Consider the following 17,607-nt stretch of genomic DNA (forward strand, 5'->3'; position numbering starts at 1 on the left):
ACAGTCAATATTAATGTGTAATAAAAGCTTAGCTCTATAGTAGGTGATAGTAGCAAGATGGTGACAAAGAAAAATAATCCCCAAAATAAAAAAAGCCAAACTCAAATCCTCCAAAAGTTTGATTGTCAAGAATATCTCTTGACTCTGGGGTAAGAAGTAGCATTCCAAACGTGTGGAGAAAGCACTCAGTTAAAGATAAAGATGCAAACTGAGTTTGATACATTTGTGTACATTTTGCTGCTTTTACAGTTCCAGAGCACAAGAACTGTACTTCAAAGAGTACTGTCAAATTTCAATCCATAGAAGAGAAGACCTGCTTGTGGTCAATTAAAATCAGACCAAACCTGGTTGTATCATCAACTACATTTCTCATTGTACAAGATACAAACTTGTAAGAATACACATATTATTGGGTTGGATGCTCTCTCCTCCATAAAAAAGCAGGAGAAAGAAGAAACAATGTACCAGAACTTTGAGAATGTAGAGGTGAGGCAGAGCTGCTGTTAGAAAGCTCTTGCCACTTCTAACCCTCTTCATTGCAAATCATAAATGATGCATGACCAAACTATCAATACAGAGGTTTGTTTTAAAACGAAGTAGAAGACCCTAAAACAGTAGAGAACTTGTAAATTTTGCCTCTTGCTCCTTTTAGAAAAGTTCTTCCAATAGAAAAGCTCTGCATCTTCAGGCACTACTTACAGGAAACATGCCAGCAACAGCACCAAGGAGAAGCAGTGCATGATGATGTGTCTGGGGCATTTTAGATACCCTGATGCACTGAACTATCAGTTCCACATTGAATTTTTCTTTATCAAGGACATCTGCAAGCAAAAAAAAAAATTAATATACACCCTAATAGTAAACTATGTAGGAATAAACTTGAGTACACTCAAACAATGGCTTCAATTTGCAGACCATACCTAAAGGATCTAACAAAAAAACCAAACAACAACAAAATCCCACAATTAGTAGGACGAGCTTGTATACACTACGGGGGAACCTATCTCTCTACAACACAATGTAGGCTCAAAAAAGAAAAAAGCTAGAGATTGTTGCTTTAATGATGTACTGGTGAGAGTATCAAGAAATAAGTCTGCAATTTTTACCTGCTGGTACTTTGCTACCATCTGAAGACAATTTCTGACAGATGTTTAGCAGGCAGCTGAGGATCAATTGCTTTGTATATTCCATATTTTCTTCTTCTGATGCCTGAGGTTCCAGACACCTATACATTCAGGAAGAAATTTAGAGATTGGAAAAAGAAGGTAAGTACTTTCCTTTATAAGTCTCTCTTCTTTGTTAGTTTCAAACACAGCAGCTTGCCTAATAAAAGACATTTATCAAAGTGCTGTAAGGAGTATCAGATGATTCCCTGACATATGATTGCCAGTCTACACAAAGGCATAAGAAAAAAAAAAAACAACAAAAAACACACAAAACAATCTTTAGTAACTGCCTGGATATAGGGCTGGCATGAAGAGCAATACTTTTCTTAGGTTCCACTGGTTGAAAGCAGTTCCACAATGTTTTGGGAGGAATTTTAAAGTTTAAAATATTTTATAATAGTTCTGCAAAAGTTAAGTCCTGTAATTTGTGCCAGTTTTAGCACAGGTGTCATCCTTCTTAACACTCCCAAGAACCTGAGAAACAAAGTCTTCACATAAAAAGCTAGATATCAGATAACCATCTTAAAAAGCTCATCACATTGTTTTATAAGGCAAACAACTCTTAAAAACCTCCCATTCCCTTTATCTGATTTACCTAAAAGCAGTTTAAGTAAAAAAATACAAGCTACTGAACCTGGCAATAAAGCAGAGAGAAAGCAGCCCACATTTTAATGCTTTACAATGTCTGTTGCAGAAGAGCATGCTCATAGACTCATGTTTTATAGAGGCATCATTACCGGCTCAGCAGGTTAAAAAGTGCAGGCACAAGTGCCTGTGGACGTTTAAGTTTCTTCTTATGCTGCAGTAATTCCAGAATAAGCATAACCCTCTGCCAGCTGAAGTGGCTCGTTTCTGGTGCCAATTCTGCCTCTTGCGGCTTTCTAAAAACGTAAGACAAGCGATCAGGATATACAATTGCAAATAAAATACTACAATAAATATTACAGTGTTTCAGGGAACAGATACATAAGTAAAAAAGAAAAAAAAAAGTATTTCTTTCAAATAATATCCTTTACTGCTTCTCCTGGGAGAGGTGGCAATATGTGGACTTTTGACTGAAGCAGCAAAACATTTTAAACAACTAAATTAAAAACAGGCTGAACTTGAAAAAATAAGCAAGTATAGCACACCTTCTGTGTATACAGAAAGTCTACGTGATGAAGCAGACTTCTGTGAGGAAAAAGACAAATGAACAACTATTATTAAATAATTGTCCAAATTCCAATCTGCTTGTCATACAGGAAACTTGCACCTTCTGAACTACTATTTGTCTAACCACTGAGTATGAGGGCAATGGGCATGTGTCTATGTACACATGTACATAAACTCTGATGGATCAATGAGTCAAGATCATTAAAAAAGGTCCAGTGAACTAAAGCAAGAACATAAGAACAGTTATTCTAGGTCATGCCAAGAAAACCAACCCAAAATCCTGTTTCAACAGTGTCCAACAGCTGATGATTAAAAAAAAAAAAAAGTGTACAAAACAGCTTCTTCCTTATGAGAATGGGGAGAAGAAACAAGGTGAAGACTTGAAAAATCACTTGTATTTCTATTTTAACTAAAAGAAAATACTGTCTTTCAGCTGACTAACAGTAACACTTTGAAGCACATCGTTAGGTTAGCCATGTGTACAGTAATCTGTCCATACAACGTTTTTACCAATAAAGTTTAAATACCTACAAAACCAAAAGCAAATGCCAACATCAGAAGAGGATTTTTTTTTTTTAAATTAGGACTAATCTATTCTAAAACAGCAAAATGGGTTAGTTTTCTGCTGCTGAAAATAGCTCACAGTTATTTTATCACACAGGGAAAATGAAAAAGATAGTCATGCTTTCAAATACCAATTATGAAATGTACTAAATGAAAGGTGTTTTCAAACTGTATGGAAAACATTTTTCTATTTCTAGTTATTTTACTTCTGTTGCTGCATTTTCTGCCTTCTAGTTTGCTGAACAGTGGTCAGACTTCTGGTTTTCTCAGGTGGCTCCAGTTCTGTGACAATCTGCTCCGCACACACTGAAATCTGAAACAAAAAGCAATACTTCAATTACACACGAACAATGTGTCACACCACACACCTATGACCCCTCCTCCTGTTTTTTTGTTTTTTTTTTTTAAACACATCCCTTTCATGGACATATGGGTATATAATTCACCTATTTAAGTCTTATCACCTTAATTTCTGAATGCCTGTCCTAAATGTAGTTCTTGCAGCAAATAAAATGAGGAAGTGATTTCAAGTGCAAGTAAAATAATAAATTGCTATATGACAGCTACAATGAATGTATTTCAGGAAAAGTCTTCTAGTAACAGTTAAAAAAAAAAAACACACACAAAAAAAGCAGTTTTTACCCCGAAAAATGAAATCACTGCAGCAGAAAGAAGTGACTTTTACTGAATTCGTTAAAAGAATAACAAATGACTGATGTATGGCTTCTACAGAAACACCTTCTAAAAGCAGCCATTTAACTTTTTATGCCACTAATGCAACTATATAACAAATAGTTTCTAATTCCTTACATGCTGTAAGTGATATAAACAATGAACATTAATAATCAATGTAGCAGCATGGTACCACTGCAAAACATTTAAACATAATTTTGTGTTCTGGAGTTTGCCACTTACCCCTTTAAACACACTGCTAATTGTCTGGGCACAAAGTGGGTTCTTACAGTTTAGCAGTAAGTCAAACAGTACTTTTAATAGCTTCTGTTGCACCATCCCATCTGACACAGCTGCAAAGAATGGTTTAGTAATCTACAAAGGGGAAAAAGAAAGGACAGAGGTTTACTGTAAGAAGGTAACAAAATCACAAGAAATGAAACTTGGGTATGTTAGATTATGTATTATACACCCAGACAAACATACTAATGTGTATGAACATACATAATAAAAATGTACATACTAACCAGCTATTTGCATACATCTAAAAATCCCTATATACAAAGCACATACTTCTGAAATATCCATCAGACATATTGGTTCCTAAAATTTTTCTAAATGCCTTTGTGAGAGCATACCTCCTGTTGCTAGACTTTTTTTTTTTTTTTTTTTAAAGTATTGGACTATTAGCCTGAATTTGTAGCCTCCTTCAAATTAGATTATTTCTCACCGACTGTATTTTCTTAACATCTTTTCCTCAGAAGAAAAGCAAAGATCCTGAACAACTTACAAAAAACAAACAAACAAACACACAAACCAAAAAAAAACCAACAGTGGAACGGCAGTATCTGCAGGCAATCATACAGGTATTCACCTGCATGCAAATACAATGATATGAAGCAAGCAGCAATTTCTTCCAGGAAGTTTAAGAAGTTTAAGAGAGCTTTGCAGCCTGTTTAGCTGTTTCAAAGCTTTTGTGGAGACCTTGAAAACTTGTAATGAAAGAAAGGGCAAAAACTACGGACTCCTTGCAAATACAATTCTAAACACTGCTATTTGCTGTAAGCACAAAAGCAAATTAAAAACCTTTCTGAAAGCTATACCTGCCCAAGTGCTGTAATTTGGAAAGGTGGAATTTCTTCATAGATTTTCTTGGCAGCATGTAGACTTTTGATAAATAAATCCAGACTCTGCTGATTCTTGCACAAGAGGGTTGCTGAATGTTCATTAAACTTCCCAAGTATGAGATGCAGGAAAACTGCTTCATCTTTTAACATTGTCTCAGGTTCCTTCGAGACCTTCTCAAGTAACCGGTCTAGTGCAGGCAAGAGGTGAGAAAGAATCATCTGCAAACAGAGAAAAATTGTAAGAACAGTTTGCTTTTTATTCATTCTTGTTTTAACAAGCTTCCAATAGTGCAGCTTCATTTTAATGCATCATCTGTTCCCTCTCTAGTACCACATTTCCTACTGTACTTTACGCAACAGCTATTAAAGAGGAAAAATACAATATTTATTGTCACGTTACCACAAGTACCTCCTTATCAGCTCTATTTCTCCTTTGATGGGTAGGTAGTATTTCATGTTTTTAAAGTACAGAAGGCTTTTTTTTTTTTTTAAACAATTTATGACTACTGTCTCCTACAAAACCTGAGTGTGGGGCAAGAACACTCATCTTCTATGCAATGTACAATCCCTTCAAGAAACATACAACTGAACAGAACACAAAAACTCATAACTTCATTCATTTTTTGAACAGTAAACTCACGTATTTTCCAACACTTAGAGAATAGGAATTCTGAATAAACTAGGATAAAATGAGGTTAATATGTACACATAAAACTAATTAAATGAATAGTACTTTCTATTATGTTACAATTCCGTACAGAAAACTCTATTCACAGACACCTAGCCAAGATAATCAATTTCTTCTGCAAGAACTTTCTTCTGAAACTTTTCAGTAACTTCAAGAGAGTTTCCTTAACAACTCCAGCACAATATTCTGCATCCCACACATTCCTGGATAGAGTATGACAATATTTTGTGTTTCATTAAATCATATTTTGCAGCGTAACTGCGTACTATTGAAGGTGTCAACTTAATGCCTAACAATCTATAAATTATGAAGTTGCTTAACAGCATTACTATTAAATGACGTGATTTCTGCTTTTCAGTTAAATGCAATACTGACAGAACAAGTGTGAAAATATAAAGGCTGGACTCACCTCACCATGGACTTCGTGAAGAATTTTCATTAAGCTTCTTGCGACGTATGATGGGCAAATAGGGTTTTGTACACAATCGAGTATGCTTTCCAAAGCTTCTGACAATTTTTTCTTCTGGGATTTCTGTTTTGGTTGTGTCTGGAGCTCCTCAAATAGGGTTGCCATGATCTAGTTCAGTAACAAAGTGAAAATAAATTTCTTTCCCTGCCGTAAAAGTGCCTTAAAACAACATTTATTCAATGCTTTTGTAATAATGCAATCCAGATATAAACTGAATTGTTCACCTGCAAATAAACCATGAGTTAGTATCTCAAATTTGCTGTGGGTGCACTCTTTTCCACAATCCAGATCGTTAATGATGGCACTGAACAGTACTGGCCCCAGTATTGACACCTGGGGAATCCTGCTAGGGACCTGCCTCCCAGGGGGCATTGTGCCACAGATCGCAACACTCTGTGCTGGCCGGTCAGCCAGTTTTCAGTGCACCTCCCTTGTCTATGAGAATGTTGTCTGAGACAGTGTCAAAAGCCTTTCTAAAATCAAGGTAAACATCCACTGTTTTCCCTTTGTCTACTAAGCTCTTCTCTTTATCATAAAAGGCTATCAGGTTGGTCAAACACAACTTCCCCCTTCATAAATCAATGCCGACTGCTCCCCATCACCTTCCCAGGGATCAATGGTGAGGCTGACCATCCTGCAGTTCTCTGCCTTTTCGTTCTCACATTTCCTGAACACAGGAGTGATGTTTGCTTGCTTTCAGTTTTGAGGAACATCTAATTGCCGTGACTTTTTTTTTTCTTCTTACGATGACTAAGAATGGCCTTGCAGTGCCATAAGCAAGCTCCCTCAGCACTGTAGGTCAACCCGTTTGGCCCCATGGACATAAGTATGTCCAGTTTGTTTAAGTACTCCCTAACCCAATTATGTTACATCACAGCTTGCAGCAGCCGACGAAACTTGTACCAAAGCACAATTTAACAGCACAAATACCTGTGTGATGTATGTAGGGTCAGATATGATCTCCTCTGTCTTTTGCCCCAGATGCTGAAAAATAGGGTGAAATAAAGACTCCTTCACCCCGCTTAAGGAACGGAAGCAATTGAGAGCAGCCCTTCGAACTTCGCTCACAGGACTACCCAAATTAATGAGCAGAGATATCACCACTGTAAAAAGAATGAAGGAAAGCAGAAAAAGACAACAGAATTCCATGGTCAGAATTTTACTGTATCTGTCTCTGAGGAGGCATCAACATTAATTTAGAATTTAAAAGTAATCTCTTTTCACTATAAACATCTAGACTACACAAAGACAACATAAACCTCACAGATTGATGGTTCTGAATTTCTTCGCCATGGTCCTTCCACATGCTTATACTGCACAGAAAGTAAGGTGCTATAACTGACTTATTCAGCGTAGGACCTTGTTTTTTAAGGCCTTTAAGATTAAAAAAGAAAACAACAACAATAAAAGCTGTTTCAACTACTTTCAAAATTGGGCTACCAACTGCAGCAGTGACTCAGCAAGAAAGACAGCTATCTCAGCACAGTGCAGCTGAACATAAATGATTAGAGATACCCCTCCATGGTATGAAATATAGGAAAATGACATGAAATTAAAATACACTGTCATTAAGCCTCAAGTTGAGAGATGGAGAGATTGTATTTTACCGGGAGACGATGGTGATAGTAGCTGTTTCTTCTTTTGGTATGTCTGAGATACAAGCACTGCATAGCCAATATATAAAGCTCGAGTCTGCAGCATTGCATTGACTTCATAATTCAGATGATTTGAAAGGTTAAAGCTGTAAGTCCATAAAATCGAAAGGAATTTGAAGAGAACTTCTGAATCTTTTACATGTACCTTACATGTAAATAAAAGAGAAAAAAAAAAAAGAACAGTTGGTCAGGACAGCCTTGATTTGGCAAACTAATACATCAGATAAACCACCCAAACCAAAGGAGCACACAGGAGAAAACTAAAGAGTCAGAAACAGTGTTCTTTTGGGAAGAAAACATTCCCAAGCTTATTCTGATGACAATACTTGCAGATGTAAAAAAAGTCCATGTCTTTCTTGACAAACTGCTTATTTAGTTTAACAGACAACATGTAGTCTATAGATACATAAATAAAGTATACATTTCCTTATCATTGCAGACCAAATCCACATCCATATGAACGTTTTTATAATGTGTTAACTGAGCATGAAAATGGTTATATGCAAAATAGAGCAAAATTAATAACTTTCATCTTCTCTTTTGAGTGGCAGTAATGTTTACATTAGAAGTGTTCTAAGGAAGTAATGCCTGGCTTTTTCATCAGTTGTATAAACTGAAAGATTTTTCAGAATTCTATCAGCTACTGTCTTAGGACTGGGCATTTAACTTCTCTGTGTGGCACAGCTTTCTGTGTTGAATATTCACACTACATGTTACTTATAGAATTTGTCCTGGATTTGATGTACAGACATTACAATAATAGAGCATGAACCAAAATAAACAAACCCTGAATCATACACATATCACAGGCCATCTCAGATACAGGTCAGAGCATCTCCCACTCCTGTCTCCATCCCCCCACCTCTTCAACAGGTAGCTGCTCCACAAGATTCATTTTAGTTTTTCACAAATCTACATCCAATTATCTCAGCTTTGCTCCTGTCTAAAGTTTAATGAGGAGAATTTCTGATTTTGAAGCAGTTACATTGTCTCCTAATAGTCTTCCAAATCAATTAACAATCACTTGTTTACTATATGGTCTGGCAATAGCTACCACTTTTTCTGTCTGCAAAATGCTCTTTGGAATCCTAAGAGATCTCTATTCATCAAACAGGAGTGCCCACTCAGCATCCTGAAGACTGTATATAGCTTGCAGGAACAAATGATAAAGCTTCTAATACACTCTAGCCTATTGTCTTTTCTAGGATTCCACCAAGATCTAGCTTCTAGTTATATTAGCTATTCTGGAGCAAGCAAAAATAATTTTCTTATCTTTTTCAAACTAAACATCCTCAAAATCAGAGATCAGCAGTACTTCACAAGTGAAAGAAGCAAATTATTACTGCAGCTATTGCCTTCACTAAATACTAAAGACATGACTAACCCCATCCCACAAACTTTCTGTAGTCTCTCCTACCATCTTTTCATTCATCTCTCTTCTAAACATGCACTGTGTTCTACCAGTTCTTTATTTTTTTTTATTTTAAAAGCTAACAAATTTCAGAGAAACTGTTTGCTCTGCTCTTACGTAGTACCAGAAGCTCTAGCTCTTGAACCTTTGTCCTGCAAATCAGTATTGCATATTCACCTTTGCCTCAACTGGTACATTTATTGATTTTTACTTGAGTTTCCTACCACGTTCAGTTAAGGTCAACTAACCAGTTGAAGCTTAGACTCATGTTTCCTCATAGCACTAGCATGCCACAAGCAGTGTTGCATGATCAATACTCAATTTTTCTCACCTTTCTCTAAAATTTTGTATTTCTGCATAACATTTGATGAATAGTAACTCAGAACAGTAATTAAGAAAGTAAGTATGAAAATAATACCTTAAGTAAGAGATTCATCAGTGCTCTGTACTGAACAACATTGCCTCCCTCACTAGCTCCACAAACAAGAAGGTCAAACAGCCCCAAAAGGAGGTGCAGATAGTTTTGGCTATCTTGATTCAAAGATTCAGGATTCCACCAAGTTCCTTCTAAAAAATAAAAGTTACAAATCAGTCATGGTGGATACATATGAAAAACTTCAGGGACAAATTGAAAATAAACACCTTTATTCAAAGTAAGACAATACATTTTGCTGATTTCATGTTCATAAGACATCTTTACAGATCTCCACACAATATCAACAGTGGAAGAAGACTGGGAAAGCAAGGTTTGCTTTTTTCCAAAACCTCTAAAGCAAGCAAACAAACACACGAAAACTCCTCACTTTCCTTAACTTCAAATTGTTGTATAAAAGATGACATTCGAAACTTTAACACTTACCTTTTGGAAAGGATGAAGGAGGTTTAAGGTGATGAATAAAACTTTTCAATAAAAACACAAACATGGCAGACTCCTCTGCATCAACAGTCTGGTCACTATCGAGCTTTTCTATATATGCAGTTAACAAGTCCATTGGCACCAAACTTTCCTGTGTTGTTTCAATAGACCAATTTGAGGGAGTTTCCTGCGAATGAAGATTTATTGAAACATACATTGTCATAATCTCATCCAACTGAAGACAGAATCTAGCACTAAAGTTCAGCAATATTACATTTCTAACCTCAAAACAGGTATCATTATGAAGTGAATTACAATTCTGATTTTACATTTAAACTTGCATCTGAGGTTTAAAAATTTATACCTGCTCTTACTACCATGATTAAGAGTATACATAAGCAAAGTAACAAAAGGGTACAATAAAACTCCACCTAAAATATCGCTTCAAAGAGATGAGCAGTTAGAGCATTCTGTGGACATTCAGTTTCATCCTTTCATCTAGCTCTGTTTGGGAAACATAATCCATATCTTTCAGATACTTTTGTATATAAAAACCCTTTGATGGAATCATCTGAAGTAAGAAAAGCTAATTACGATGTATTGCTACAGATGCATGTGAAGAGGTGCACACAAATAAATACGGCCCTGCTCACCTAGGTTTCTTACACAAGAAAAGAAATGAACTCTTAACATTTTTAAATAAACAAACAACAATAAGGACAACAAACCCATATGGGAAATATGCATGAAAATAAAGAAAAAAAAAAAGCCGAAAGATGCAGCAATACTCTTCTGAATATCATTCCTGCCTGATGGCTCCTCCTTATACCTGTGTCATCTCCCAACAAATGTCAATACAACTGCTTATGGAGCTGTGCAATATACCAAAACCCAACAACCCAGGAGCAACACTTTCAATATTGTTCCAAAGACTTGCATGAAGCTGAAATTAATATATGCTCTTTTTTATACTCAGTTGTATGTCCTTCTTTCCCATATTGAACAAGTCATCAAACCTTTTACTCAACAACTGAAAAAAATGGTATTCCTAAGCTCAACAATAACACCTGATACCCCAAGGTAGCTGGCAAAAATGCCCCAAACTTGGTGCCAAGCTCAAAGCACTGACACACTGAATCACTTGGTGGGGTGTTAGGCTAATGCACTGGAGTTCTTATTTTTTTTAACATGGACTCACCAAAGCGGTAAAATATAAGAGAAATTCTTAATGGCAACTTCAATTACTCTTGCCAACTGCGCGGCTTCTCTTTGAAAAGAAACAACGGCAATATTTTCAGTCCTCCTCAAGGCTACTAAGCTGCCTCTTCCTCTGATGGAAGACATTTCTCCATTACAAAGAAAACACCTTCTCCTAACTGTTTATATCTCACCTCTGCAGGATGACAAGCTTTGAGATTTCGTATTTTTTCATCCAAGAAGCGGAAGACTCTGATAGCCACTGAAAAATAACTTTCCTTCATCTGTGAATCACAGCAGCACTGAACAAGCACGGAACCAATTATATGAGCAGTTACTTTCTGTTTCACGTTGTCAGATTCTGTTTCAGCAACACATATCAGATCATCAACCTTGGAAATGGAAGGGCAGGAATAACAACAAAAAGTCTGTGAGATAGTGGGACTTCGCTATGACTTTACAGAGTGTTTCATCTGCATGTCTAATTAAATCCTTATTACCTTCTATCATTGGTAACAAATTACTGTCTGCTGTAATGGTACCCTTTGGAACCTGGGAACACACACACATCTGTGTCTATGAACTATCCACAGGTATATTTATTTCTTTATTTTTTTTACCCAGGAAACTTAAAATTCCTGCAATTTGGTTACAGCAATAATTTCTCCAAATAGGTAATGGCTTCACTTCTTCTTTTCCTATGTTAAAACAGAAATGTCTTTTATCTCTCTTGTACTGTTTTTTTCTTAAATGCAATATGCATACATTTCCATAGCAGCTTGATAATGACATAATAATGCTATGAAAAGCACATATAAAGTTTGACATCTTTTCTACTAGTTACCACCTGTAAATTAAGGTTAGAGAAACATGGCGCACATACCATTTGCAATAATAAGGAAGGGTCCCCTGAAGTCATATTTTTAGAAAACAACAGAATCATTTCCTTGTTGACCGCTCCAATCAGTTCTGCAGGCTTGCTAGATTTAATTGCTGCTTGAAGAGCTATTCCAATGGAAAAAAATGAATAAATCAGAGAACAGAGGTATACAAATCTCACTGGCAGCTCAGTACTATTTATAAACAGTCAGGAAAATACTATACAACTTCATTCTTTCAAAGAGCTTTTTAAACAATTCTATTCATGCTCTTAGTATAATAGCTTATTAATGACAGCCAGTCTCTCTCAATTACTGTTAAGGTTCAGTAAGCATGAAGTGCTACATTGTCATAATTTTTCTTTCATCAAATTAGGTACAATTAATACACTACCTTCTGGCCAGCCTTTCAGTAAAGGGTGTAAGGAGCAGAGATCAGATTCTGACAGACAAATGGCCATTTTCCATTCTGAAGATTTTGAATTTGCGTTAGTGATTACCATAAACGGCAACAACTGCATTACCGCTTCATCCAGTAGTTCCTTTTTCTCTTTCAAAATCTCCTCTTTGACTAAAATTTCTACTGCTCGCTCCAGAACCTTGTACCTAAAAAAGAAAAAAAGTGATCTTCATAAACCATTGCTCTAGCATGTCTGCTACATGTCTTTGGTTTCTTCTCCATTTTCCATGTTTTTTTTTTTTTTCCCCTCCAGAATTCAAGTAGCAGTGAGAACAAATAGGGAACTCACTGGAAATGGTACACAAATAATGAAAATTTCTCTTATAATTCAGCATATATATACAGCGTAGGAAGAAGTATTCAAAGTGAAAAAATAGTTTTTAAAGTATTCTTTAGAGTTACTTTTTAATTTCATTTATGCAGAGACAAAGTAGCCTGAAAAAAAAGACAGAAACATACCACTTTCCATCCTTTGAGAGATCAGCTCTCTGGAAGATATTCAAAAGACTTGATACCACTATTTCTGGATTGACTTGTTTCCTGAAAATCTGGAAAGTAATTAAGAGAGAGAAATGTAAGTATAATAAGCTAAAAAATAATTTACTCTTCACAATGGAAAATGCATCTATTACATCAAGCTGAATCATGGATCAAACAACACTAATTGAACTCTTAATAATAACTAAAAAGTCATCATTTTGTTGATGATCACATGATAAAAATATCCTGGGGATAAACAGATGTTATAAGACTGCCCAGTATGTTCTCTTGAAATCTAAAGTACAAAGACTTAAACGAATGCAGAAATATTTCGTAAAACTGATAAACACAAAAAGCAAAACACTTGGTAATTGAGTAAGAATTGCTTTCACTTTATGCAACATCTGTATTACAAAAATAAAAGGCACATCAACAAAAGACACTGAAGTTTAAAGATAATCACTCAAATGCTTCTATTCCTATCTTTTAGTGATTGAGAATGAATGAACACACAAGACCAATTATATTACTGCTAATAATATTCTCCACTACTACTAGCAGAAGCAATGAAGACAGACTGTTACCCTAGTTGGAAACAATCAGTACAATGCATACCAGAGTCCCATCCAATAAACCCGAGCTGGCGTTTAGAACTTGGCTACTATCAACTGATCAAATGACTCCCATATGGAAAAACTCAGCTGAGCACTTCTCACTAGCGTAATGACTTGTCATTGCACCATTTTCCATACAAAAGGCAGATGACACGGCTATCATTTTTACAGAGATATACACAGGATAAGCAGAAGGCACACTTTATAATCAAAGCTTAAAATATGCTTTAGTATCTACACAACAAAATATAAATAAAATCTGGCTAACTACAGACACTTTGGGAAAGATGAGGAAACAGAAAGTTGCAGGAGAGGGGTACCTGTAACAGGTAAACAACAATAGCCTACTAGTTTGTGCTGCTTCATCCTGTTAAAGGACAAAAGCCATACAACAAAGAGAGGAGTACAAGACAAACAATAAAGGACAAAAGCTATATATCAAAGAGATAAGTAGAAAAGCAATTATAAAGAATACATTCCAGACACACACTCAGAACCAGCTAAAACCTCACCTGACTTATTGAAAGAAACACACCTACCTCCAAAGCACTGAAAGCAGACATTACAACATCTCTGTTGTCATCCTTGAGGCGCTCAAAAATTGCTTCTTCTATGAAAGACTGATCAAAGCCTTCCTGAAGAAAATAAGGGAAAAAACCAACGGAACAAAAAAAATAAATAAGGTTGGTAGCACAATTTATAGGCTATAATGAAATATTTGAATCCTAGTACAAGGGGTAACATCATTGAAATTGAACCACAAATAACAGTCTGACTAACTTTCAACAATAAAAGAAAAATAAAAATAACCATTAACTTAGATTTGATTTTAGTCTACAAGCAGCTTAATAAAAAAGAACTACATCCAGACTCCAGGCTGACAGGAGCCTCCTGAAATCACCATGAAAAACTGTCAGAATGACATTTCTGAATAATTTAACGTATCACTTATCTTCAACTGATATTTCCATCAAACAGCTTTTAGAAGATTTTATATGCTAAGCACATTCTGTAAGTGAGAGATTCAGGACACAAACCTTTGATGTTTCGATAACATCTTTCAAATGCTGAAGAGCCAGGACTCGCACAGCTGGCTGAGGATGATTCAAACTAAGCAGAAGGGAGGTATCAGAGTCTTCCAGAAACTGAAATACAGATTTCAGAGTCACTCACCACATGTTAAAAATACTTTAGGAGTATGTCAGGGTACCGGAAGAGTTTCTTTCATTATTTTTTCAGATGAGAAACCTTGACCAAAAAAGTGTCAACAGCAGGACAAAGATGTTGTATAACAGTTCCAAATTTGGTCTTCCTCACTTTGGCAGACAGTTTTTGGAACGCAACTTGAAAAGTACAGTAAACCACAGATACCTTTCTGTCCTAGAGAAACATTACACTTATCTAAGGATTCTGAGAAAGCTCTAGTGACAATGTCAATGGGACAGACCACAGATAGAAACTGTTAAAAAGGTATCCCTGCCAGTACAATTGCCTGCACTTATCTTTTGAACCTTAAGGGCTAGAAGAGAGTCACATGGCTTCATTCTGCATGCCTTTTTTCTGTTTCTCTCTTAACCCACTTGCTGTTCAGTCACAGAATCCATGCCTTCAGGAAATCAGTACAAAAATTCACAAAGTTCTTCATTATACAGGTTACCACCTTTTCCTAAGCGATTTCAGTCTTGGAATCATTGCAAACAGCACTCACAATACTAACCATTTCTTAATGATAAAAAATAACTCAAAAAATCCTTAAACTAACATGTTGCTCTAGTGGTTATTCTGTTTCTCTCAGTTTGACTTACTCTTCAGAAACTGCACAGAAGAACTCTGAACACTATGTTCTTCCACCTTACTGACTGTAAGCATTCATAAAACCAACACAACAAATGGATCGAGCCACCTTCTCTTAACTCTGATAACGTTGTTTGTCAGCTTACCCCAAACGTACTTGCATGACACCGACAAAATCTTTAAGTAAGATCAGACCTTGCTGGGCAGCACCATGCTGTTATCAAACAGTACAGTATGTGCACTGATCATGTTCATAAGGAAAAAAAGTTACCACAAGAGCAATCAGGTGCAGGCGGAAACGTGTAAATTTTAATGATGACAAAAACTCACACCCATGACTGTTCATAATAAACATGAACTTAAAAGATCTGATAGCTTTTATCAAATTTTTGATCAACTCATCACCTCACTTAAGTGTTTTTTTTGTTTGTTTTTTTTTTGGGGGGGGGGGGGGAGGGGGGGAAGGGGGTAGAGGGAGGGGAAGGAACAGAGAGCAGACCTTTGGCACAACATCAACCTTCTGTTAGTATAACCTGGTAAGAGCTAGGATCAGGAATTAAGCTTCTACCTACCTTGTATTTGCCACAGCTTTGTGACAGAGAAATAAATTGATGAAAAAGATTTTGGTCAGCCTGATCTGTAGCACCTTCCAGATGCTCCTCCAGCACAGCATCTAAGGCTTTAGGATACCTGTCAACAGACAAAACTCCAACATTTTCCACAGAGCATTACAGAAGAGCAAGCATTTTCTAGAGAAATAAAAGGAAATGCAAGGAAGCTGAATGCACTTTTCTGAATCAGCTATTTTAAGAAGCTTTGCAAAGACAATCAATCTTTGTCTTAACTCAGATGATATGCAGCCCACTAGGGTAACTAATGAGCAGAAAAGGTAAGGTCACACAGCAAGAAGCCATACAAAGCCAGTAGGTCTGTGCCCAGGTATGATGGTGATGACAAAATGTAAGGTTAGATCAGCAAAATAAAATTTAGACAAAAATTAAGAGAGTCAGTTACTTCTACTGTATTTTTTCAGCAAGATTATTGTGCTTGTGACACCCAATAAACCAAGATCATAGCTGACCTCATCAGCCTACAGGCTGTATATATGTCATAGAAAAATGGAACTTACTTTCTCTCAAGAAGTCTGATAAGAGGAAGCAGCTTTTGATTGATTGCAGCCATTTTAGTGGGATTAGATTCAATCTCTGTACCATAGGAGATAAACCCTTCAAGAAATTTGCTAAAATTACAAATAAAAGAAAAAGCCACCATTTTTAGGTCAAACCAGTTTTCATTAATGTTATAAAACATACTGCTGAACAGGTTATAATTAATATGCATTACTTATTGCAGATTTACTCCTGGCCTTATGTTTTACTCTGTCCTATAAGTATTCCCACAAGTGCTAAAATCGCAACTCTTCTGGATTAGTGAACATTTCAGTTTCAATATCTAAGTTTGGAGTTCACTTGTAAACCCAAATAAACATGACACTAAAAGGGATGCTCATATAATGGTAACAGCATTGTCACGATTGTCAGCAATTCATTGTTATTAAACCAGAAATGACTGTAGTACCGCAGAAAAAAACAAAAACAGATCTATGTTAACTCACGAAGCCAATAGGTGATCTAAATCCTTTTCCAGTGGTATAGTCTGAAGAATAGCTTCAAGATGGCTAATGTAAATATGATCCTCTCTCTCCTCAGGTTCTTCTTGTTGCTCTAAGGAGAACGAGTAATAATAGCAGACGAACAATAGCTTGAACATAACCTCCCCACCCTGACTAAAACTAGTAGCTGGTATAGGCAGTATCATCTGGTGAACCAAGCACACAAGTTGAAGACCACAACGTCCACTGATAACTCCCACGCGCTCTCAGTGTGCTGCTAGCAATGCTTCACACCAATGTCATTGAAGTGCTAAAGGCTGTACTGCTATCAATAAACTCAAGTATGCTAGGGGGTGTTCCAGATCTGCTACCACAACCTATGCCAGCAACTTGCTAGAGCACTCCTTGGTGTCAAGCTCGACGTTTTCAACTGAAGAGCTTTCCCAACCATGATTTGGCAGTTCAAACAGTCCACAGCACAAGCAGACTTGCTGGTACAGACATGGGCCGCTGCATACCAGTCAGCCTCATTATCCAGGAACATTTCCAGGCACGTTTAATTTACTGGGTAAACACAGATCTCTACCACTTAAACTACATATGCAGTACAAGTAATCTACCTAAAATTGATTTATGTATGGGACTCAAATCATGGATTTTGCAATATTAAAATACTTCTCTAAGAGTAAGAAATTTAGTATATCAAAATTAAGTTACTGCTGCACATTGAAAATCAACATCTAAATCAAAGTGACATAGATATAACAATGCCTAAAATAGCATTCTCTGTAGGACCTGGAAAAACAAAAAGC

The 17,607-nt window shown here is 36.3% G+C and overlaps 1 protein-coding gene across 1 annotated transcript in view; it reads right to left on the reverse strand.

Annotated features, from left to right (window-relative positions):
- HEATR1 (HEAT repeat containing 1) overlaps positions 1–17,607 on the reverse strand; it is a 38,318-nt gene that overhangs the window by 12,872 nt on the left and 7,839 nt on the right. The window contains exons 9-28 of the mRNA XM_083828116.1: positions 16,799–16,907; positions 16,313–16,423; positions 15,756–15,873; positions 14,427–14,534; positions 13,929–14,024; positions 12,755–12,843; positions 12,230–12,441; positions 11,841–11,962; positions 11,152–11,349; positions 9,764–9,947; positions 9,323–9,471; positions 7,446–7,638; positions 6,769–6,941; positions 5,779–5,946; positions 4,658–4,900; positions 3,798–3,929; positions 3,089–3,195; positions 1,904–2,047; positions 1,107–1,225; positions 700–821 (exon numbers count right to left, since the gene is read on the reverse strand). Of these exons, the coding sequence (XP_083684242.1) occupies positions 700–821; positions 1,107–1,225; positions 1,904–2,047; positions 3,089–3,195; positions 3,798–3,929; positions 4,658–4,900; positions 5,779–5,946; positions 6,769–6,941; positions 7,446–7,638; positions 9,323–9,471; positions 9,764–9,947; positions 11,152–11,349; positions 11,841–11,962; positions 12,230–12,441; positions 12,755–12,843; positions 13,929–14,024; positions 14,427–14,534; positions 15,756–15,873; positions 16,313–16,423; positions 16,799–16,907 (2,897 nt within the window). The remainder of the gene's footprint in view (positions 1–699; positions 822–1,106; positions 1,226–1,903; positions 2,048–3,088; positions 3,196–3,797; positions 3,930–4,657; positions 4,901–5,778; positions 5,947–6,768; positions 6,942–7,445; positions 7,639–9,322; positions 9,472–9,763; positions 9,948–11,151; positions 11,350–11,840; positions 11,963–12,229; positions 12,442–12,754; positions 12,844–13,928; positions 14,025–14,426; positions 14,535–15,755; positions 15,874–16,312; positions 16,424–16,798; positions 16,908–17,607) is intronic.

The sequence above is a fragment of the Anser anser genome (assembly GCF_964211835.1).
Source record: "Anser anser genome assembly, chromosome: 3".
Taxonomy (NCBI): Eukaryota; Metazoa; Chordata; class Aves; order Anseriformes; family Anatidae; genus Anser; species Anser anser.